At 44.0% G+C, this 25686-nt stretch overlaps 1 protein-coding gene across 1 annotated transcript in view; it reads left to right on the forward strand.

The window, feature by feature from the left end:
* Vat1l (vesicle amine transport 1 like) overlaps positions 1–25686 on the forward strand; it is a 162506-nt gene that overhangs the window by 78187 nt on the left and 58633 nt on the right. Inside the window, exons 5-7 of the mRNA XM_028862516.2 lie at positions 254–357; positions 2457–2512; positions 7449–7643. Of these exons, the coding sequence (XP_028718349.1) occupies positions 254–357; positions 2457–2512; positions 7449–7643 (355 nt within the window). The remainder of the gene's footprint in view (positions 1–253; positions 358–2456; positions 2513–7448; positions 7644–25686) is intronic.

Below are 25686 nucleotides of genomic sequence, written 5' to 3' on the forward strand. Positions count from 1 at the left end.
GCCAGGTTAGATGAATTATTAGATGTATTAGGTTAGATGAATTCAACAAAATTTGACTTGAGATATTTTTAGCTTAGAGAGGACTTATCGCCGGCATCTGCAGTAGGTCAAGGATGACAGTAGTTAGATGGATGGTCCTAGAGTGATCACTCTTTGTTTTCGGGACACCAAATGATGTGATGTGGAAAGGAAAGACTCAAGAGTTTGGTTCCTGACAGGGTGGTATCATTTTGCTTTGTCTCCTTCTGTGCAGGATCTCTGCTGAAGGTGTGGACATTGTTTTGGACTGCCTGTGTGGGGACAACACTGGCAAGGGGCTCAGTCTCCTCAAACCTCTGGGGACCTACATTTTATATGGTGAGTGCATGCACAGTGGGCTCAAATCAATAACAACAGGAAGCACCCCACTATGCCTACCACATTCTGCAAGGTGAAAGGTGTTAGTATCCTGGGTAATGGTCAAGCTTGAGAGTGTCTAGTTTGTTTGTTTGTTTTTTCAGTACATTTATTATGCTGATACTGTTGTCATAAATTATAAAACTAACTTATTTGCCTACTGCACTATCTCCTTCACTGTCATTCTTTAAATGTTTTGTTTTGTTTGAAACACAGTCTCACTATATAACCCTGGCTGACCTTGCACTCATAATCCCACTGCCTCAGCCTCTTCAGTGATAGGATTAGGAGTGTGAGCCACCATGCCTGGCCACATCTACTATGCTCTTGAGAGTATAGAAAAGTTTTGAAATTTAGAAGCAAATTTTCTCCAGCAAAATAAAACTTTAGAGTCTGATCTTCTTGTCTTCATACACACACACACACACACACACACACACACACACTAATATAAACAGTGGTCTCCACAAATTCCAAAAAGTGTATAGAAAGCCAGAGGCCATCTTCCAAAGCAGAATATTGGAGTATCTAATGTTTGATGTTCCTAAAACCTCTGTGCCCTGTTCTTGCAATAGAAATGGAGCCTTGCTATGTGGTGGTGGCGCACACCTTTAATCCCTGCACTCCAGAGGCAGAGGCAGGCAGATCTCTATAAGTTTGAGGTCAGTCTAGTCTATAGAGTGAGTTTCAGGACAAGCTCTAAAGCTTCACAGAGAAATCCTGTCTCGAAATAAAAAAAAAAAAAAAAATGAGCCTTAATTCTGAGTATTTCAGAAGGAAAAAAAGAAGTCAATTCTCTTTATAAAAGAGATATTTGAGGGTTATAAATATCTTCTCATCATCAGATCATTATTACAAAGGAACTGAGCTCACCAAGCAGGTGAGCAACACTCCTTTTCTGATACATTCTGGTCATTTCTATCCTGACCACTTATTTCCCAAGAAGTAAATAATTGATTAATATTATTGATGAGAAAACCTACAAGGGTCAATACCATTATAAGAACATCAGACGTGACTAATAGAAGGCAGATGGGCAATTTATTCATCCTTCCTTCTCATTAGCTGGAGTTATATTTTTGCCTCAATTCCATGATGTCATTTGGGTGAACGTCAACTTGATTATCTCGCAATTTTCCAAGTCATTACATTGATCACTTGGTTACTATGTAATGGAAGCCTAGAGTTATGATCCCTGGGACTCATCATCCCGTCAAAGATAAAGGGATGGTTAACTGATTGGGAAATAGTTTAGCCAGACTAAATGGTTAATTTTAAAATATGGATTTTTTTTAAGTAAATGACTGTTCTCTAACAAAAATTACACTTCCAGATATCTGATGAGAAGCAGGAAAGTCTGTGGAGACGGGCCATTGCATCAGGATGGTCTCTATACTGTTGAGGGTTTCTTCTTGATCCCACCCCATCCACATTGGGAACCCTGCAAAGGGGTCATCTCTCACCTCACCTCACCTCCAGCTGGCATCTGAGTGTCACTTGGTCCAGCTGCCAACACACGGTTTCCAATATTGTTTTATCTAGAGTTTTAGGTTTTGTTCTGTTTTTTAACCTGCCTGGCCCCCTTTCGAAGTGACAAATAGTCACACATTCCCCAAACCTCTGAAATTACTGTGCTCTCCTCTATCTTTTCTGTATCTCGTTGTTTGTATCCATCTAAGTTTCCCTCCTACCCTTTAGTACCCAGCCCATGTCAAAGTCCTAAGCCTCTCACTTGCTAAGAATCAAATTTGGGTCTATGTAGTGCCTTCCTATAGAAGGTCACTTCTTATTTTTAAGAAACAGGACCAAAATGTTTTATTATTAAAACATTGGACTAATCAATCACCTATGGCTACATGCCTGGTTGTCCAAAGGAATGAAACAGCCAAATGTTCCACTTTGTGCCCCACCCCAACACCTGTACTTCTTCCAAGACTGAAGCGTGTTGTTTGTAAGCTTTTGCCACTTGTGCACAGATGAAATGCCTGCGCTCTTCTTCCATAAGAAGACACCTTGATTTTCATGAACAATTACTTGACTTGGGCATCTCTCATTTACAGGTTCATCCAACATGGTAACTGGAGAGACCAAGAGTTTCTTCAGTTTTGCAAAGTCAGTAAGTATCCTTGCCTGTCTACTAGCTAGTAGTTAACATTCTTTTGCATGTTGTGAGCTCCATTTAAAAACATTGGTCACCAGGCATGGTGGTGCACACCTTTAATCCCAGCACTCAGGAGGCAGAGGCAGACAGATCTCTGAGATTGAGGCCAGCCTGCTACAGAGTGAGTTCCAGGATAGCCAGGGCTACACAGAGAAACCCTGTCTTGGGAAAACAAAAAAACCAAAACCAAAAAAACAACAAAAAAGACATTGGTCAACTGGTCAACTGCTGGTCTGTCATCTGCGTCATGCAGTTCTAATAAATTCCATATCCATTCCCTGCTAACTGCATACAGGCAGGTCCAGGACTTGAAAGGTGGTAGTGTCAGTAAAATTTTGAAAAACTTCCTTTTTATTTCAGTAGAGATTGGTTCAACCTGTCTAAAGTGAACTTAGAGTTGTGGCACTGTAATTGTTCCTTATAGTAGACAGTCTTATTTTGACCATTTTCTGTCCAGGTTTCTAGGGTCACAGTGGATTTCTGTGTCCCCATCTTACTGTGCTGGAGATGGGAATGGGAAACGCCTAACTTTAATAATTTCTGAGTATGTGATGACTTTGCCTGCCATTGAGGAGTGCTCTCCCTCACTGCACCTGCTCAGATGGATATTTCCATACAGAGCTATTTATATGTGTTAGAATTAAGCTGATTTGGGGTTGTGCTTTTGTTACCCCACTCACTAGAGCAAGGGACTGCTATTTCTCACAAGTGTTCAGCTTCTGTCCCTGTGCTCCAAGTCTCTGGTGCAGCTGATGTACCAGATAAGTGTTGCAAGAATTTCTTCCCTGGGGAGATGTACAAAACATCCCCATATAAAGTCCTGACAACAGACCAAAGTATGATTCCACCAGAGTTCACCCTGAGGAACCACTGACATCATTGCCCTTACATATGAGCATGGATGAGGAGTTACTGGCAGGAGTGTAGGTGACCCTAAAGCAGCTGCACTGGGAAGTTCATACCCAGCTAGATGATGGCTTCCTCATAGTCACATAGATGGAAACCCTTCCTTTAGCCCTCCCAAGATTATGTTTGTCTAGTACCTCCTGAGACCACTAGGCCACATGCAATTAGGGCAAAATGGCATTACATATGGCTTGGAGGAGCATCTGGAATTTCAGGTGATGATCCAAGGATCCTGTCTACCCTCTCCTTCTCTGAGAGAATGTCAATAGTCAACAAGCCTGCTCAGGTACAGGCACAGGCACTCCAATGAAAATGGTAGCTGTTTTGCTCAGAGGACCATGCTCTATAACAATAAGCATCACTACATAGGCATTTCCTGAGCATTGACTGTGGGCAGCATTCCAAGACAAGGTATCACAGCGGATGTGACAGAGGTGTGCAGGACCCTTGTGGCTCCTACATTCTATTAAGGAGATAGACCCAACAATAAGGAAATGTGTTAATAACTTGATTGTGAATGCCTACCCAACCTCAAAGGAAAATAGAAATGGGATTCTGGAAGAAGGCAGAATGAGGTAGAAGCATTGTGTAAAGGATGGTAAGAGAGCCAGGGAAAAGGCATTAGAATTCTCTTTCCATATATTACGATGGAGTTGTATTGGTCACATTTTTGAAGGGTTTTCCCATCTCAATTAACTCAGTCTAGAAATTCCCCCCAGACATACCCAGAGATTTGTCTCTAAGATGATTTTGGAGGCTGTAAAGTTGACACTTTTTTTTCAATATTAAACATGCCAGGAATATTTATATGTTCTTTATGCCAGCACTAAATTTTACCCTCGAATATCTGCTGAATCAGGGAATGGCAGTATTCCTTCTATACGTGAGATCAGAATTTCAAAGACTTTTTTTTGCATTGTTTGCATATGGGACTTTAATAAAAGTGTAGGTCAAGAATCATTTGAACTAGCTGGGTAGTGATGTCACACACCTTTAATCCCAGCACTCAGGAGGCAGAGCCAGGCAGATCTCTGTGAGTTTGAGGCCAGCCTGGTCTACAGAGTGAGATCCAGGACAGGCATCGTAACTATGCAAAGAAACCCTGTCTCAAAAAAATCCCAAATATGTGTGTGTGTGTGTGTGTGTGTGTGTGTGTGTGTGTGTGTGTGTATGTATACACAGACACAAATATATATATAAAGAATAATTTGAAATTTAGTTCCTGTAGGAACAAGGATAGAACCTACTGAGGGATGCTATCTTCTGTCTGTCCCTGAAGACAGGCTGTGTACAACTCATGGCTGTTTTGTTGCCGTGGATACAGTTTGCATGATGCTGAAAGACTGCTCTGAGGAATCATGCTGGTCCCAAATTACATACAACTGTAAGAAATGTTTTCCCTTTTCTCACCCTTAATGCCCAATCCCAACACAGTGCTAATGAAATAATTACAGTGTGTCCAAGCTAAGGACGGTATTTATAACAACACAGTCAGGATGGAGACTCGGTTTCCTCTCCCTCAAATGAGTACCATTATGCTCCGGAGCTGAAGGTCATGAATAAAAGCCCAGAGGCCCAGGTCCATGCAGACTGATTGGCCAGAAGTAAATTGAAGAGGTTTCCTGAGAAGTGCAGAGACGACTTTGCTCCAGGAAAAAAAAATCTGTGCAATCAAGAAAGGCACATTTAGAATCATATAGAGAGCTCTCACTCTGCTATCTTAATTATGTTCCGTCTTAAGATTTCAGCAGAAGGAATTCTTTATGCTTTGTCAGCCTTGCCGTTCACTCTTGGGCTATGACAAGGATGATTCCTACAGATGATGTTGACATTTAGAGAGCAGCCTGACTCCAAATTCCAAGCTCTTGCTCAGTAAATCTAAAACATGGCTTTCAGATTAAAAGGACAATTAAATTTGTCTATGCTTATGGAGCCTGTGGTACACACACACTGCTGTAATGGCATGCATCTCACATGAACACATTTACTTCCTATGACAACCTCTCTCTCCCTAAGCTATATAAGGAGACTGAACGCAGAGAGGTTAGGTGAATTGCCTAGTTACACAGCTAACAGGTGACACTCACCTCTAGAAATTTCAGAAAGGATTGAAAGTATACTTGTCTAATTGTGTGTGTGTGTGTGTGTGTGTGTGTGTGTGTGTGTGTGTGTATACACCTAGCATAGCATGCATGAAGCAGTCAGAGTGTAACTTGCAGAAGTCAGTTCTCTGCCTTCACCAGATCCTATCACCTTGGATAAGGTTTCTCAGTCTATTTGAGGCCACAGGTTGTTACAGTAGTTAAGCGTGTGATTAGGATCATTGACTCTGTAGGTCCTAAGATCAAAGTCAGATTTCCAGGCCTTGTGGCCAGCCCCTTTACCCACGGAGCCATCCCTGGAGCTCTTGGTCACAGATGTGCAGTGCCTGTAGCATCAGCTGGCATTACACAAACGTTCACTGAGGTCCTACAGATGTGCAGGCATCAAGCTCAACCATGGGGCCCAAGATTTTGGACTTCTGTTTTGGGATGCTTGGGAGAGCAAGAGTCAGAGAAGACGGTTTGCAAACAAACCTGAAGCTCTCGTGCAGGTACTGCCGTGTCTAGTTTTCTGTGGTGCTGGAGAGCAACACCGAGTTTCATGCATGCTAGGCACACAGTCTGCAAACTGAGCGACACCCACAGCCACATTCACCGACCTTTCCACGGAATCACATTTAGCAGAGCCGGGGATGGGGCAGCTCCAGAAGAGCAGTACGTTTGACCTTAAAATCCTTGTCACATTTCAAGGGCTGAACCCACAGGAGAGCCATTTACTCGGTCCCAACCTCTTGGATTTATCACTCCAAGCTGTGTTCTCTTCTTAACTTGCCCTTCCTTTCTACCTACCTTTCCAGGAGCCTTGTCGTTACCCTCCACAACTCACCCTCTTAAAAAAAAATAAAAAGTAAAAAGGTGATCTTGCACTCATTGGGGTCACCTCCACCATGCCCCCAATGCTTTGTCCCTCTGTGAACATCCCTAGATTAGGACTCTTTCATCATCCCCACAACCATTCTTAGAGCCAGATGTTTTACTCTGGACCCTCCTGGAAGATGCCAGTGTATCCTTTCATTTGAGTCAGCTGAGAAGGATGAAGTGCAAAGAATAATGGGGAGTGAGGTACACAACCAGGATCCACTCCAGAGTCAATGATCCTAATCACACGCTTAACTACTGTAACAACCTGTGGCCTCGAATAGACTGAGAAACCTTATCCAAGGCAATGGGGTGAGAAGAGCTTCAGAATTTGCATTGGTGGGGAAAGGGAGACTTTCTTTTCCATATTTTGGAGTATTTACAAGTAAGTTATAAGATATAAGTTTTATAATGTGTGTCTGGCTGTCTGGCTGTGTCTGTGTCTGTGTGTGTATTTAAGACAGGTTCTGCTGTAGCCTATGCTGTTCTGAAACTCACTTTTTAGCTGAAGATGCCCTGGGATTTCTAAACCTTCTGTTTCTACCTCCAAAGTTCTGGGATTACAAGCATCTATCTCCAAATTGTTTACTCTATGTTGTAGAATTTGAACCCAGAATTTCGTATGTACTAGGCAAGCACTGTCCCAACTGAGCTACATTCCCAGCATAGACAGGATTTTTAGTGTCCCTTTACGGTACCATGTTAGCACTCAAAAAGATTTGGCTTTTGAAGCATTTTAGAGTGGGGATTTTAGAAAAAGGGATGGATGCCCAGCCTTGTCTCTCTCTCCAAACTAAAACCCTCACACAGCTTTGCTGTCTAGTATATCCTCTGCACCAATGGCTGTGGATCCAGAAATAGATGCTTAAAAGATGTATCACCAAGACTGCTTGCTGGTCCACTGGAGTCCAACCAGTTTCAACTTTGGCTTCCTTGGAATAGATAATATCCCCAAGACATAGGCAGTGCTGCACAATGTAACCCCCTCTTTGGACTTCATAACCTAGAATCTTCTCTAATTGCAGTGGTGGCAGGTGGAGAAAGTGAACCCCATCAAGCTGTATGAAGAAAACAAAGTCATCGCAGGGTTCTCCCTCCTCAACCTGCTCTTCAAACAGGGCCGCTCAGGCCTCATCCGGGGAGTAGTGGAGAAGCTCCTGGGGCTGTACAACCAGAAGAAGATCAAGCCTGTGGTGGATTCCTTATGGGCCCTGGAGGAGGTAAGCAAGCCACCTTCTTGGTTTGTTTCGAGGACTTTGGGCAGCCATGACTATCTTTTACAAAACCATTTTTCTTCAGGTTTGTTCTAAACAAAAGTCCTAAAGTAGGTGAACCCAACCTTCTGACATCAAAAATGCCACATTGTCACCTACCAAGTTCGCACTCAAGAAATACACAGTTGAGCAACGAGAAGGAAATCATTGAAAAAAAAAATCTCATAACATTTTAAGTAACCTCATTATTTCCTGTTGGACTGCATTCATAGATGCCCACAGGTTTGGCATATCTAGATCATGGTGCTTTAGGTATAAGGACCACTTCAAGGTCCCAAGAGGCTTTCAAGCCATGCATCTCCAGCATTTATACATGAAGGCTTTACTCCCAGGTAAGACAACAAATTTGAATGGATATAGCCAACTCACCTTGATCACATAAGGGTATGAACATGGTTAAAATGTCATGAATATTGTCACTGTATGGATACATGAGAGATCAAGATCAAGGTAGCTCACCTTGATGGAAATGATTTGTATGCAGACACTGGATGCTTTGTGCCCCTTTGAGACATTGTCGGCTGTCACGGTGGACACGGTAATGGTATTGAGCTTGGTGTTGAACTGACTTAGGAGTTTTGTTGCTGCTGGTGTTGTTGATGATGACAGATTGCCAAAAGTTCTGGTGTTGGAAAACATCCTTAAAGTGTGAACAAAATAACCTTCAAGGATGCTAAAGTAGAAACTGGCTGGATTGCTTCATATGGTACTCAAGGAGGAAGGCAGTTTTCAAAGAGTCTAGAAATCCTTCAGGACAAGACAAGGGTGAAGCATATAGGAAGTCAATCATGACACCTCCTTGTGAGAATAAAGGAAGCTTGTGGCCTGGATTTGGGGTGATTTCAGATCTTCCTCAGCCATGAGGCCTGGGAAAATGCTTAAGTCGGCATGGGCTGTGTTCTTGGTTTGTTTTGCATTGTTTTCATGGATGAGGCACCTTATAGAAGATGTGCTTGATGGATAAATGTGTGTTTGTGCATGAAGAGTGTATGTGAGTAGGTGTACCCATGAGTGGTACACTCATTCATGTATGTGTGTGTGAAGCCCAGACATCAAAATTAAACAAAAACACTTGTTTTCCAATCACTCTCCACTTTGTATTTTGAGACAAGCACCCACTAAACCTGCTTGACATTTAGGCTAAACTGCCGGCCAGCACTTCCCAGCTCCACCTTCCTCCCCTCTCAACTCTAGTTCTGGGCTTATAAATGGACACCATCATGGATGGTGAAGGTCCTAACTCAGGTCCTTTTGCTTACAGAGCAAGCATATAACCTACTGAACCATCTCCTCAGCCCTGGAATAAGTGCTTTTAAACTTGGGGGGCAGGGTCCCAGAAACTTTTACAACCTAAGTTGCAAACACTAAGTTGTCTAAGTCAGAAGTGTGTATGATAGATTTGGATGAGGGGTAACATGCCATCAGATTAACTGTGAACTTGAACTATATGCATGTATGCCATTCTAATATTGAAGTATCATGGACAACCTTAAAAAAAAAAAAAAAAAAAAAAAAAAAAAAAAAAAAAAAAAAAAACAGCCACCCAAAGTCCTTGTTTATTGTGATAACCTAAATCAATATTCAGTACAGGACATTCCTAAATCAACTCAGCATAAATAAAAGACAAACTGCACATCCACATTCCAGAGAAGGATAATGTGGTTAACATTCCAGCTTCCTTCCTTCCCATCTTTTTCTATTGCAGATGCTCATTGTAATTCAATTTATTGCTAAAGTAAATCAGACAATAATGTGTTCTTTGTCCTGTGTAATTGCCAAGATGGTTTGCCTCTTGTCATCATTTTACTGAAAATCTTTTCAATTTAATGAATCGGAGATCTGCATGGTATTCATAATGGCATGCCAGAGAAAAGCAGGAACAATCAGAACAAACTCTCATCCATGTGGCACATATAAGACTTAGGTTTACAAGCTCATAGGAACTCACGAACTTTACACCAACAGCTGTGGAACCTGCACGGGACCAGACTAGGCCCTCTGCATATGGGAGACAGTTGTGTAGCTTGGTCAGTTTGAGGGGCTCCTGGCAGTAAGATCAGGATCTAGTCCTGGTGCGTGAGCTGGCTTTCTAGAGCCCATTACCCATGATGGGATGCCTTGCTCAGCCTTGATGCAGGGGGGAGGGGCTTGGTCCTGCCTCAACTGAATGTACCAGGCTTTGCTGATGGGGGGTAGGTTGGGGTTGGGGGGAAGGCTGAGGGGGAATGGGAGGAGGGATGAGAGGGGAAATCTGTGGTTGGTATGTAAAATTAATTTTAAAATTTTTTTTAAATTGAAAAAAAAAATAGACAGGTTTAAACTCAGTGCCCAAAGGGAAATCTGGTAGCCGATGAGGGTTAAAACCTGAGAGGCGGTCCACTAGTTTTCTTAGTATTTGACACTATTCCTTGCTTACAGTAGTAATAGAGTCTCTAAACACCTACTGAGTAATTATTGTGTGCTTAGTTCTGGGGAGATGCTGAAGAGACAGTGAATAATAGGTAGATAATATCCCTGGGTTTTACAGAGTTTATATCCAAGGAGTATGAAGGAACAGAAACTACTGAAGTGGGCAAAAACACCCAGAAAGCTTGCTGCTTGTAATAAGCTCTTGGGAGGGACTGTGTTCGCTGTTTTCCTCACATGACCACACTACCTGACAACCTGGGATGAAGGTGTCGCTTTGGTTCACAATTTCAGAAGCTTTCCTTCTTTTGTGGCAGGAAAGGCATGGCAGAACATCTCAGATTATGGTGGTAGAGGAGTGTGGGATTGGCTAATCATATCAGAGATGACAAGGAAGCAGAGAGCAGCACCAGAGCCAGGGCCCACCACCAGTGACCAGTAACTCCAGATGGACCCAGCCTCCTAAAATAGTGTCACTAGCCTGGGAACAAATGCTTGAAATACAAGCCTGTGGGGAACATTGCAGATTCAAGTGACAGCAGGAGGTTGGGGGTTGGGGGGACAGATCACTTAGTTCCCACATAGAAGTGTTTCCCTTCCCAGACTCTTCTCATAATGGCCTCTCTAATGACCTTTTTCAGACTTTTTTCCTCTCCATGAAGTTTTACCTGGCCTAGAATCTCTCTGTCTCTGTGTGTGTGTGTGTGTGTCTCTGTTTCTCTCTGTCTCTGTCTCTGTCTCTGTCTCTGTCTCTGTCTCTGTCTCTCTCTCTCTCTCTCTCTCTCTCTCTCTTTCTCTCTCTCTCTCTCGCTGTCTGTCTGTCTCTCTGCCTAAGGAAGTTCTCAGCTGCTGCTCCAGCACTTGCCTGCATGCTGTTATGCTCTCTGCCATGATGATAATGGACTAAACCTCTGAAAATAAAACCAAGTTCCAATTAAATGCTTTCTTTCATAAGAGTTGCCTTGGTCACCTTCACAGTAATAGCACAATAACTAAGACATCCTCTCTTCTTCCCACTCTCTCCTGAGTGTTAACACACATATATATAGACAGAGAGAAAGAGAGGGAGGGAGAGAGAGAGAGAGAGAGAGAGAGAGAGAGAGAGAGAGAGAGAGAATCTGGAACCCAGTCTAAATCCCTGTCTTCTTGAGATTAGTGAGTCCTGATCCACTGTACTACCAACCATTTTCTCATGCTCTATGCATCCACCCACCCTCTCCCACCCACACTTCAGCACCTTCCAATCTTCTGGTCTTTGAGCCTACTCACACCCTCCCCTCCCTGAACCTCTGAAGAAGTAGTTGCCGTCTCTGCATTAAATGTACATCCTCCCCACTATTCATGACTACTTTTGTGACCTATGCGGAAAGGCCTTCTCCGTCCCTGCCTTCCAAAGAAGCCACCCCTGCCCTGGTCACTGACTCCTTTTCCACTGTTTTGTGGTCTCCATTGTATTAACCAATGGTTGATCAGCTTCTGCATTGACTCTTGCCTCGAATCTCCTAGAAGGTAACCCGGATGTGAGGAAGATCCTACATATAGGCTTCCAGTGCCTGGCAGAGTGGATGCTCAGGACACAGCATATTGTAATGGATGAACCAGTGAGCCCAGCACCACACTGAAACAGGACTGGTTGGACACTTGCTATGCTCAATAATAAATATCTGCTGAGAAAATAGATGAGTAAGTGAAGAAATAAATAAGCTATACTTTTTCAAAGATATTTTCCTGGAACCAGCAAGTTGTCTCTGTGGGTAAAGGTACTTGCCACCAATGTTGATGATCCCTGGAACTCACAAGGGGAAAGGAACAAACAGACTCCCACAAGTTGTCCTCTAATCTACACATCTACACATACACACACACACACACACACACACACACACACACGTACATAAATACAGAGAGTGTGAGAGAAAAAGAGAAAAAGTTAATTTATTTAATAAAATGTTAAAAATGCAATTTCGAGTAAAAATAAAATAATATTATTTTTTTTTTTTTTTTTTTTTTTTTTTGGTTTTTCGAGACAGGGTTTCTCTGTGTAGCTTTGCGCCTTTCCTGGAACTCACTTGGTAGCCCAGGCTGGCCTCGAACTCACAGAGATCCGCCTGGCTCTGCCTCCCGAGTGCTGGGATTAAAGGCGTGCGCCACCACCGCCCGGCAATATTATTATTTTTAACACAGGGTTTCTAAGCAGAAAGAAAGAAGTCATGGTTTTTCACCTAGGGCCTGAATCATGCTTTGATCTGGATAATTCTTCATCAGGGGTGGGGGGCTTGCCCTATGCAATGTTGAATCTACTCATTAGATGCCAGCAGCAGCAATAAAAGAAAACTGTCTCTAGTTATTGTCACACGTCCCCTGGGCCACTGGGTAAGACAAGGGTGATGGAAAACTGTTCCTAGTAGAGGATCACAGCTTTAAAAGAAGCTATGGAGCTGGGGTTGTAGCTCCATTGCTTAGCAACTGCTGCACAGAGCACCACTTTTACCAGGAATTGTGGTGCATGCCACGAAGTCCAGCACTCAGGAGGCAGAGGCAGGAAAATTAGAAGTTAGAGGTCATCTTGGTCTCTATAGTGAATGTGAAGTCAGCCTAGAGTGCATGATACCCTGTCCCAGGAGGCAGGGGAGGGGAGAAGAGGAGGAGGAGGAGGAGGAGGAGGAGGAGGAGGAGGAGGAGGAGGAGGAGGCAGGGGAGGGGAGAAGAGGAGGAGGAGGAGGAGAAGAGAAGGAGGAGGAGGAGGAGGAGGAGGGGAGGAGGAGGAGGAGGAGGAGGCAACAGAAGCTTCAGTAGCAGAAGCTATAGTAAATGATCCAGTCACCAGAAAAACAAAGGAACTGTAATCAGCATAGCAGGCTGGTCCTCCACAGAAGGGAGACAGACGGCTGCTGCCTGTTTGCCAACAAAGCCTCCACAGCCACTCATCAGCGACACCCACCAACTTTCTGAGGGTTCTTTTCTACAATATTTACAGACATCTGTTTAGAGCTGCAGTTGGGCCAAATGCAGCCATTTATCAAGCCCACGCAGCTCTTCTGGGCTTAAAGGGAGTAGAGCATGCTTATTGCTTGAGAACCTTTGAGGGCGGACTGTAATGATTTCCCTCCTCCCATTTGGTAAGGGCTTACACAAAATTGCTTCTCAGACCAGCTATGTAACTCCATTTATAGAATATAAAACCCAAAGGGATTAAAAGGAAATTTTCTTGGGCTCTCTGAGCCCTCAGACAAGAAGATTTAATAATATCAGACACGATTAAGGATTTTTTTCTTGCCATCTGTCTGGGACTCTATTGTAAATTTAATACACAGAGCAGAATGGGGGATACTATAGTCTCCCATTTGCTTTCAGATGCTAAATATACACCTGTATTTTATATTGTGGGGAAAAAATTAGCTTGCAGTTTAAAGCTGGAAAGGGGACAAAACATTTGTGTTTGTCACCCCAGCAGCTGTTGTTTCCTTGGGCACTAGTGATGCTTATCTTCATAGTGAAATTGACTTGCTTTGGAGTCACCATGGAAACAAGCCTCTAGGTGTGTCTCTGAGAGCAATTCCAGAAAGGCATACCTCAGGAGAGAACACCCACCCAACGTGGGCAGCACCATCCTCTGGGCTGGTATCCTGAGCTGAATGAAAAGGAGAATGAGAACTGAGCATCAGCATTCATCTGTCTCTGCCTCCTGATTATGGGTGCCATGTGACCGGCCACCCCATGCTCCCCAGCTGCCATGCTCCTGCAGCCATGTCTCCTTGCCATGACAGACTGTACCCTTGAATATGGAGCCAAAATAAACTCATCTTTCCTTAAGTTACATTTGTCAGTCATTAGGTCACATGGACCAGAAAAGTAAGTAAACAAGCGCCTCCTATGCCCTCATAGTACTTTCAGCTGTCAAGTCTACACAAATCATAGGCAACCTGTTTCCTGTCCTTGAGTTGTTAACAAAACTTAAACCAATGAAATAATTAGAGAACAGCAGTAATCAATCACAGGGTATGAGTGTCAACTGCAATTGGGTGTGAAATCAGAGAGAACAAAGTTAAGAATGAACTAAATGCTCAGAGATGGTTTTAAGAATGATAAAAGGGGAAGAGGAAAGAGATGTCCCCATCAGTAAAGTTCCTGCTGTACAAGCATGAAGACCCTGGTTTATATACACAGTACCCACATAAAAGCCAGGTATGGTGGCACGAGCCTGTGATGCAGCCCTGCAGAGGCAGAGACAGGCAGACCCCTGTAGATTATTAGCCTAATCTGAGCAAATTGTTGAGACCCAGGTTCAATGAAAAACTCAGTCTCATAAAATAAGATGCAAATAATCGAGGAAAATACCCAATATTGACCTTTGGCCTCCACAAACACACATAAGCACATGAGTTTCCACACCTACAGGGACATGTATACACAGCTAGGTGAACACAAACATACAACACACACACACACACACACACACACACACACACACACACACTAAATGGATAGAAATCATTTGGTTGATGTTGGGTATCACAAAAATACCACACACTGCAGGGACAGTGTGAACAAAATCACAGGCAGGAATAAGGCAGCTCCAGAGTAAGCATGGGAGAGGACATAGGGTTTAGGGAATGGATTCAAATCACAGACACCTTTGCTGCCTGGCACAAGACTTGGAGTTGGCTTCTGATTAATGGGGTTTCTATGAGAGCGAGTATGACACCACTTTATTCCCAGTCTAGTGAGGCTCAACCATGCCACCAAGGCTGATCTATGTTGTCATGAACCTAAAGTGAGGCTTGATGGTACAGACCTGTAATCCCAGCACACAGGCACTGATGGCAGAGGAACATGGATTCAAGTTCAGCCTGGGCTCCAAAGTAAGCTCCAGGATAGCCTAGTTTATAGGCCAAGACCCTGCCTTAAAAAAAACAATAAACAAAAACAGTGGGACTGGAGAGATGGCTCATTAGTTAGGGCTGCATACTATTCTTGCAGAAGACCCCAATTCAGATCCTAATATCTACATCTGGTACAATCACCTGTAAGTAAAGTTCCAGGGAATCTGACACCCTCTCCTGCCCTCCAATGGTACCTACACTCACATGCTTGTACCTACATACATAGATACACATAATTAAAAAACAACATAAATTTTTAAAAGAAAAAAACATTTTAAGAAACAATACAGATAGTACACATGTATAACCCTAGCTCTTGGGAAATGAAGGTATCAGGGGTTGAACGCCAGCCTTGACTATGTAGTAAGTATGAGGTCAACCTGGGCTGTATGAGACCCTTTCGCAAAAAAAAAAAAAAAAAAAAAAAAAAAAAAAAAAACACCAGTATCATCAAAAGTCTGTGTGTCTAGACTATATCACTGCAGTCTTTACCCATTTGCCAGTTAACAGCTCACAAATGGCTCTGTGAGATCTTAATAACCGTGTATGTGTGCACATGAATGTGGATACCCATGTTGGCACATGTGTGCACATGTGTGTGGATACCCATGTTCATGAGACCATCTATGTACATATGTGTTTTTGGAAGCTGAAGAACAACTTTGAGTGTTATTTCTCAGGCACTGCCTACATTTTATTTTAGTATAGGGTTTCTCAGTAGCCTGGAATCATCAAGTAAGCTAGTCTGGCTGGCTAGCAAACTCCAGTGATCCTCCTGTCTCTGCCTCCCTAGCACTGGAATTCTACATGCAGAGCACCTCATTCAGCTTCCTTGGATGGGCTCTTGGGTCTGGGCATCTAGCTCAGGTCCTTGCACTACCAACAGTGAGCATCTTAGAGCCCTAACTATTTTCCCAGCCCTCAATATATTTATAAGTTCTCTGCTGAAGGCACCATGTATAGTATTTTGCAACATGATTTCATCAAGAGCCTGGCTATAGTCTCCCATATGATACCACTAGTCACAGGTGGCTCTTTAAGTTTCAGTTATGTCACATTAAAAATGCAGTTTCAAGTACTCTGAAGCCACATGTGGCTAGTGGCTACCATACTGAACAGGGTGTGTTTAGAACACTCCCATCATTGTAGAATGGTTCACTAGAACTGTTCTATGTGATGATGTCACCCTTCTGCTTGAAAGCAGGGAAAAATTTGTCTCTGCAGCCTTCTGGCCTGGTTGCCTCTCCGTCAATTATGTTAATTATGCCCTTCCATGTATCGCTCTCTTTGCTGTGGTGTCATGAAGGTCACTGCCCAAACAGAGTCACTTATTTGATGTGTGTGTCCTGAATGTCTCATTATGCATAACCTGCACTTTAGCTCCGTGTAGATAGTCATGGCTTGAATATATTTGTGTCTTTCACTCGAAGCCAATACTAGCTCCAAACAGATACAGGCTATCTAAAGGCATGAATGGAAGGAAAGAAAGGCTAGATGCTGAGCTTCATGGGTGCTTTTCTATGCCTTGAGACAAAAGAGCAGCTGGATAAAAGGGAGATTAATATGGGGAAGCAATCATAGGAGAGTGGCATGACTCAAGGCCAGAGCTGGCAGACCGAGGAGGTGATTGACAGTCCTAACGTAGCTATCGGCTTCAACTATAGGCCAGGAAGTTAAGAGATGATGCGGTCGGTTTATAGAAACAAATGCCCAGATGAAATCTAGAAGCTTCTGTAAGAAAGTTTAAAAACTCAGACAGACATGAGTTTTGTTTAAGGAATTCAGGAAAAGCATGTAGGGATGTCCCCAGAGAGCTGAGACCCACATCCATGTGGGAGAGAAGAGGACTGGATAACTGTGCCCATTAATATATCTGGGAGATTCTAGATGTGCCAGACAGTGTTCGATATGCTTCATGTATTAACTTGCTTAAACTCTCCAGTAACCCAAAGACCCAGGGAGCTATTAGACTCATCTGTAAGACCACAAAATAAGCTTTTGGAAAGGTTTCACTGCCCAGAGACCCTGCATTTAATTGAATTTGCAGGACATTTGAACCTCAGAGAAATCTAAAGCCTAGACACTGTTGAAAAAAAAATGGCAATGAATAAATTCACTGAACAAAAGAATGAGCTAAATAATTATATTAGGAATCAGCACAGAAGGAGTCTATATACCACATACTTTGTGGAGGCATTAACATTCATTTAATCTTCATGAGGACCCTGAGTGGTGGTTACCATGACAACAGCTGTGACAACAGATGAGGAATGGAGGCATACAAAGATAAAGTTTCTGAAGATCACAGAGCTTGTATGTATCAAGCTTGAGACACAGGGAGCCTGACTCTGAACTTGGGAGCAGGATTATTAACTCCTCCACTGCAGAGGGAAAGGCTAGCATGCCCTTTCCTTCATTTGGCAGTCAGACTCAGATGAGGTATCCTTAGGGAGTGTCGTTGGTTAGGCAGATAGTTATGATAGGCCATTACCATTGGCCACTGCTTGCTACCAGGGGTGTGTAAGGGAGATGTCATTGGGTTCAACCAGGGCCCATTGCCAGTCTTTCAGTGGTGTGGTGAGGGCTGAAGTCTGACCAGTTAGGGCTGGGAAGGAAATGTGTAGGTAGGGCAGACTGACAACCAGCATAAGCCCGCTGCTTGGCATCAGACAGAGTAAGTGCCTGGAAAGCATCCAACAGGAGCCCAAGTCTGGAAGAGGGCTGCTTAGAAAGTGGATTAAGGATTCCCTGGGGTGAAAGATTATGAGAAATGAAGTGGGACTGCTCACAGGCACAGGATTTCTTATTAGAGGGATAAAAATGTTCTACAGTAAATGGTAGTGGTAGTTGCACAACTCCATGAATATTCTAGAAATCATTGAGTTGCATACCACAAATGGATGAACTGTATGATACTTGAATTATATTTAAATCTATGATATATAGATATATAGATATAGATATAGATATTGATAGACACAGGATAGTTAATATTGATTGTCAACAGGATCTAGAATCACATTAGGAGATAAGCCTCTGGGGACATCTGTGTATCTAGATTGGGTTAGTTGAGGTGGGAAGACCTACCTTTAAATGTGGATAGCATCATCCTGGGGTCCTAGACTGAAAAAAAACAACTGAGCACCGGCATTTGTGGTTCTCTGCTTCCTGACTATGGATGTCATATGACCAGCTGCCTCACATTCCTACCACCATGCTTTCTCTACTGTGATGGACTGTATCCCCCTGAACTGTGAGACCCACCCGGGAAGCCTTCTCTGTTTCCATGCACACCCCTCGGCTACATGTTTTCTGCCACCTAAACACTTCCACGGATTGTGGCTCTAAACCTACTTGTGCATTTGCCTGCCCCTTGCTCCTAGTTGTCCAACAGGCCAAATAAATTGCATAGCTCTAACTCAGCTCACTTATCTGTGTCAAGCAGAATTGCATCTTTTCCCAGATGTCCGGATTGCAGCTGGAGAGGTGGCTCAGCAGGTGAAGGTGCTTGCCTCCAAGTCTAACAACCCGAGTTCCTTCCCTGCTAGAAGGAATGAACCAATTCCTGAAAGTTGTCTTCTCATGGCTATACATGTGCCATGACACATGTGTGTGCATGCACACACACACACACACACACACACACACACACACACAAAGTTAAAAATTTTTAAGATGTCCACATCTGTCAAGAGGCTGAGGCTGGAGGATTGACAAGCAGTCTAGGCTACATAGTGAGTTCTGGGCCAGCCTAAGCTATGGAGTGAAAGCCTAAAGCATTGAGATATCAAAGATCAGGAGTTAACTATGCAAGGTGCTAAGCAAGGACAACTTCAAATAAAACCAAACCAATGTCTAACTTCCAAATTTCTAATCTTTGAATATGCTACCCCATATGACAAAGGTACCTTGAAGATGTGATTAAGGACTTTAAGATGACTCTGTATTACCCAGGTGGCTTCAGTGTAGTCACAAGGGGCTTTGTAAGAAGAAAAGTAGGGACCAGAAACAGGAAGGCATTTTGATCATAATCAGAGGATGAAAGGTGATTTGATGTGAGGCCATGAGTCCAGAAATAGTAAAAGACTGTAAGAACCAGAAAGGGCAAGGACCCAGAGCCTCCAGAAAGGACACAGATAGCTCCAGTGATTTTAGTACACAAGAGGCTTTATACCTAAACAGCTGTAAGAGGATGAATGTGTATTGGCTGAGGCCCCTGTATTTGTGGCCATTTGTTACAGCAGCAACTGGAATCTAATGCACCATCTATGTCCCAAACACATCCAGAGTAGCTCCCCGTGGCCACAGCAGTCTCTGAGCTTTAGAAACAATTGTGCACGGGGCTTGGATCTACACACAAGGAGTAGGCAGGGGGTAGAAGTCAATGTCTAACATTATAAGAAGGAAATAAAATGAAGAGAAGAGAGTTGAGCAGGAGTGAGACCTGGGTCTGTGTTACAGCCCAGCTAAGGCCAAGGAGCTAGAGAAAGAGACAGAGAGAGGCAGATACATCCATGGAGAGCAAAGAATTTCATCAGGCTAAACACAAAATGATTCGGGGGGTGGGGGGGTGGGGGGGACTGATCTTGAAAGAAATGAAATCAGATGGGATAGTAGGGATGCCCCAGCCAGGTGCCCATGGTTCTAGCCTCAATGGACGACTGTGGCTCTGCACCTCACTTCCTTGGTCCATGCTGGAAACTTTGCTCACTGTGCCCTTCCCCCTTGCTTGTCTTCCTAAAGAATTTCTGGTCATTTTTAAGACTCGGGCAAGATGATATCAGCTCCTATGTAAAAACACAACTCCCTCCCTGTTGTCAATACCCCGACCCTCAGTTAGGAGCTTCTGCCTTCAGAGCCCAGGGGCTCACCTCCCTCACTGTCACTTTCATGGACCTGTGAAAATGGAGAGAGCAATGGTCACTTCCATTTCTAATTGGAAAAATTAAATGACCTAATAGACAGACTGCTTAGCCTATTGTTGACACAGAAGTCCATGGTGCTGTCAAAGTGCATTGCCACACCACTACAACAGAGTTATGGTAACAATGTCCCAAGCAAGGAGAACTCAAGAGAATTCCAGTGCCTCAGAGCATGCATTTTTATTGGCCCAGTGCATCATCTCCCATTCAGACCTAATCCAAACAGTCCTATCTGCACCACAGACCTCAGTATATTATCCACAGCTTAACACTCCTGTTTGAAGTCCACGGGCTCAGCTTGGATACATTCCTGTTTTGAAGAAAATAATTATCTTTTGCCTTTGCCCCTGTCACTTGGTGGAAAATATATTGTGAAGCTGGTCTTTTTTGCAAGCCAGGGACCGTTGATGTAGGCAGCTCCTGGATGGGTTTTTAAAAGATCTGAAGCTATATTCTGCTGATGCCAATGGTTCTCTTTGCCTTTGGAGCTGTTAGGGAAGTTATTTTATATATCTTACTTGCAAGAGGGCAATGGAAATCATCTCTAAGTATTTTCCAAGGTATCTACAGAGGTAAGCTATTCACAGATGTTGATTTATTCACCAGACCAGATGGAAGGGCTTGCTATGCCGCAGATAAGGAGTCATTTGCACCCCAGCACAGACATTTACATCAGAGGGTGCAGGGATAAAGGCCACAGCCTGGCAGCTGAGCATGCTGTGAACAAGCTCCACTCCCATCCTTGGGAACCCATCAACAATTCTCTGAACCTCTGTTTCCTCCATTAGATATGAAGATACTTGGGGCAGGAAAGATGAATCAGCAAAGAGCTTGCTGTATAAGTATGAGGATTAAGTTGGTTCCCAAGAGCCCACATTTTTAAAGAGCCAGGCACAATGACAAACTTGTAATCCCAGTGCCGAGGAAGGCAGAGACAGGAGGATCCCTGAATCTTGTTGGCCAACCTGTCTGGCTGAATCAGCACACTCCAAGTTCAAAGAGTGACCCTATTTTAAAAACTAAGGTAGAGTAACTGGGGGTGACATCTGACAATGGCCTCTGACCTCCACGTGCATGTCCATGGACAAGACAAGTATGTAGAAACACACACACACAAAAGAAAAAGAAATGGAGATATTGTCATGTCCCTGTAATTATTATAGGATTTTTTTATTTTTATTGTGCAATCCCCAGAATCCATAATGCATTGAACTTTCAATTGCCAAGTACTCTATTTACATGAGACTTGTTCCCATCTGTGAGCAAACCCCTAAATAAATAGTATAAGTTGTTGAATCAACAGATTGTTTTATTCAACCCTCCTGCTTTCTAGCCATTACCCTCTAACACTTTATTTCTCCATTCTTCAATTTCCTTATAGAATGGGAACAACTGATCCTGTTTCCCAGAGGAATTGTGTGGTCACTCACTCTCAGTACTGTAATGGAGTACTGTAGGCCAGGCAGTTTAAACAACTAAAACTTTTTGTCTCAATATGGTGAACAGAAAGGAGAAGATCACGATGGCACCAGGGTTAATGCCTTCTGAGGCCTGTGAACAAGGATCTGTCCATGCCCGTTTAAGCTCCTTGTTGCTAACAGTCTCCAGTGTGCCTTTGCCTGTAGATACATCCGCTGGTCTCTTTGTTTATTTCATAGCATGGTGTCCCTGCATGCATCCGTCTCCCAAATTCCCCATTTTCTGTTTTTTTTTTTTTGTTTGTTTGTTTGTTTGTTTTTTTTGTTTTTCGAGACAGGGTTTCTCTGTGTAGCTTTGCGCCTTTCCTGGAACTCACTTGGTAGTCCAGGCTGGCCTCGAACTCACAGAGATCCGCCTGGCTCTGCCTCCCGAGTGCTGGGATTAAAGGCGTGCGCCACCACCGCCCGGCTAATTCCCCATTTTCTAAGGACACAGATCATACCAGGTTCTGCCCTCCTCCAGCACAGTGTCTGTCATCTAACAAACGACATCTGAAAAGATGGTCACAGCTTAAGGTCCTAAGCATTAGGATTTCAACATACAAACTTAAGGAGTGAAAGGTTTAAGATTGGGGGTGTGTGGAGGGGCTGAGGTGGATCACCCTTTTGGATAAGAAACTTAGTAATGCCATAGACTGGGTGGGGGGGGGGAGTAAGAGAGGGTGGGATGGAGAGAGAGAGAAAGCAGTGGTGCTCTGAGGAGAGTTTAAGGCCACAAGGCAGAGTGGGGATCCCTTCTTACATCTCAGAGGAAGGGGAAAGGTTTTGTGATGAGTGGTACACAGTATGGGTCTGCAGTCCCAGTTCATGTGTTTCTGATTACTGAGCAGCGGAGAGAGGGTCTTACCTCCCAAGAAAGAAATGTGATGCTCTGAGGATGCAGGTGGGGGAGAGAGGGACACCTAGTTGAGATGTACCCATTATGCAGCTAGCCTTCTGCTGTCCCAGATTCTAACAACCTGAGGTCTGCAAAAAATTCCTTCGGGAAGTAAAAGTAGTCCCTGTCAATTTCATGGAATTCAGGCACCAGGGGAGTCTGTTAGAGAATTAGAAATTTACAAACAGGATCTTGGTAGGGAGCTTGCCATTTTCTTATATCAAATGTAGCTGTAAGAAAGAGGTTTCTGCAGGTGGGCATAGCCTGATTAGCCTATAGCTGAAAACCTAGCAGGCAAGAGGGGGAAGACACATTTCAACACATAATTTATGAATCCAAAATGATGGGAAAGTACAATTGTGCTATGGCCTATAAAGGGCCAAAGAAACAAACTTTGGCATCTGAATTCAGAGGGAAGATTCTAGAAAAGGTTTCCATGTACCTTCTTCTAGGTCCAGCCTCTTGTTCCTTCAGGAAATCACCTCACTTCTTATCTGGACTTTGCTCTATCCTCTATAAAATGAGGATAATGGCGGTACCTTCTCAATGGAAACACTGTAGTGATGCCCAGAGGTGATGTGTATAAAGTCCCTGGGGCCTCTGCCCTTCAGAAGGGAGGAAAGGCATGTCTTTCGCTGATCCTGCAGTTGGCCCTCGTGTGGCAGTTTCCTGGTGCCACGATGGGACCCCTGGTGCTCTGCCGTATGTTGCTCAGTCCCTGCCAAAGGCGTCTGTGGATCTGCTTTGGGGGTAGAAGCTCCTTGTAGCACACATGATAAACACACGCTGCTGTTTGCCTTTCTCCTCCCTGCACCAACCAGTCTCTGATTACTAAACTGTTAGCTTATTCTGGGAGGCTCTGCCAGGAAAGTGCCATGTGCCTGTTAGTCATTTAATAAGCTGTAAGTGAGCAGCTGCCCACCAAGTCCTGGATGGGTGACAAAGGAACAGGAGTGTGGAATTGATGCTGGCCCTGAGACCTTAAATACACTTGTCTGATGCCTGGTGGTCCCATTAGGAAAAAGCAATTCTTTACCCCATTTTACAGGCAAGAAAGTTGAGTTTCAGAGAGAGGGTTCTATGAACAGGTGAGGATCACACAGCAAAGTAATGGAGGCAGAACTTGACTCTCGGGTTCACTGTCTCCTGAGACTGTGCTCCTAACCAGAACACAGATCCCTTCTAAGAGTAAGGATGCCTTTATCCTGAGCTCTCTCTCTCTGGTTCTCCCAAATCCTTTATGATTGAAACATCCTGGCTCAGGGCTATTAGAAAGGGAGAGAGAATCGCTTTCAAGACCCTGGTTCATCAGTCCCTAATTTTGCCAATTACAGTGGACTTCTTATCCTAAACTTCAGTTTTTGCATCTATGAAATGGGAATAACCCTAGGTCTCCCGGCCTGTTCTAAAGCCCTTTGCAATCAATATACAAGTTGCTGGCTGGATGCTGGAGGGTCAAAGCCAGAGTGTGGGGCAGGTGAGATGACTCAGCAGGTAAAGGCACAGCTAGTTGCCGAACCTGGTGCCTGGGTTGAATCCCTAGGATCGCATAATGAAAGAAGAGAACTGACTCCCACTCTCCTACTTCCTCGTGTCTTGGCCATGAACACACACACACACACACACACACACACACACACCACCACCACCACCACCACCACCACCACCACCACCACCACCACCACACACAGAGGCACACAAAACAATTAAAAAGTCAAAAAAAAATTAAAAGCCAGCGAGGGTTCTTGAGAAAACCCTTCCCCATTTCTCTTTCAAATGTCTCATTTTGATAGTTTCCCTAGCAACTTCATATACATACATAGGAGTTTGCTCAACAGGCAACGAGTGGGTAAGGACAGGCAGGGACGTGAAGATGAAATCTTAATGCTCTGACTAAGGAGGTGCAGTAGGGTTGACTCACGTCAGCCCCCTGTGGCTGGAGGAGCGAAGTCCACATTCCAGATGAGACAGAGGTGATGGAGAGCATTGATACCTCTGCTGCCATGACAGCAAACTCTTTTGTATTAAAATTTTTTATTTATTTTACACTCCAACCAGTTTCCCCTCCAATCCCCTCGTCCCCTCCCCCTACCTTTTTTCTTCTTCCTCCACCACCCACTCCTCAGAAAGGGTAACGCCTCCCATGGGAGTCAACAAAGCATGCATACCAAGTTGAGGCAAAATCAAGCTCCTTCCCGCTACATCAAGGCTGAGCCAGGCATTCCACCACAGGAAATAGGTTCCAAAAAGCCAGCGTATATGCCAGGGACAGATCCTGGTCCCACTGCTAGGGGTCACAGACAGACCAAGCTACACAACTATCACCCACATGCAGAGGGCTTAGGTCAGTCCCATGCAGGCTCCCTAGCTGTCAGTGGAGAGTCCATGAGCTCCCACGAGCTCAGGTCAGCTGAGACACAAAACTCTTCATGGTAGCACAGATTCGTTTCACTCCAAAGCCAGGGCTTGAACCCCATCACTGTCACCCCCTGGGCCTCACCCCCACTTACTGCAAATCCCGTACTACTTGTTTTAGTTTTGTTGCATTTCCTGGCTCACCAGTTGGACATACGCCAAAGGATCACTTTACTTTCCAAGCTACGGCATGCAAGGTTGTACTGGAAAATGCAGAGGTGAAAATGGGAAACAGTGGCTCCCTGTTCATAGAATTTAACCATTGTCATTTGTAGAGATGAGGACCCACAGTGAACCCATAGAGGCATCAGGACAAGGGTTGTGACCATTACGCAGATTTTCACAAAGATCAACTGAAAAGGGTGATTTAAAAAGTAATAGAATTTAAGGTCATTTTATTCTGGATAGTGTGTGTGTGTGTGTGTGTGTGCGCGCGCGCTCTGCTTTTGTGCCTATTTGCCTTTTTCCCTCACCACCCATTTTTGCAGCTAAAAGAATAAAGTATGTAAGTACCATATGGCCACAATGTCCAACATTTAGCAAATACTATTAAAAGGCATTAGCAATCACCCAGAATTGTACCACCCTAAAGAAAACAAGTTCCTGTTTTAATGCAGCCCATTCCAGCCTTTATCACAGTACATATCTTTTATGACTCTTTCTCCCTTCCCCCCCCCCCATAGCTTTAACTGTGGGTGCCCCAGGTCTTCTTCTGGGTTAGTATAAGCAATTTAAGAGTCTGTTGTGATGCTAGAGAAGGACATGGTGTCACAACTCGGTGAGGCAGTGTGAACTTTGGATGAGCATTGTCAATATAGCTAGGGGAGGATCTAGACTTATCTCTAAGGTCATAGCTGTGGGAGAATTAAAGAGTGATAGAAGGACTTGGGTTAAAGAGCAAGATCAGAGCCAGAGGGGTCGGAGGTGGGACTGGAGTTGTGACATTGAGATTCAGGAACAAGCTGGTGCCTTCCTTTGTAGCTTACCTATGATTTATAAATGATGGTG

The sequence above is a fragment of the Peromyscus leucopus genome, chromosome 5, assembly GCF_004664715.2.
Source record: "Peromyscus leucopus breed LL Stock chromosome 5, UCI_PerLeu_2.1, whole genome shotgun sequence".
NCBI classification, from domain to species: domain Eukaryota; kingdom Metazoa; phylum Chordata; class Mammalia; order Rodentia; family Cricetidae; genus Peromyscus; species Peromyscus leucopus.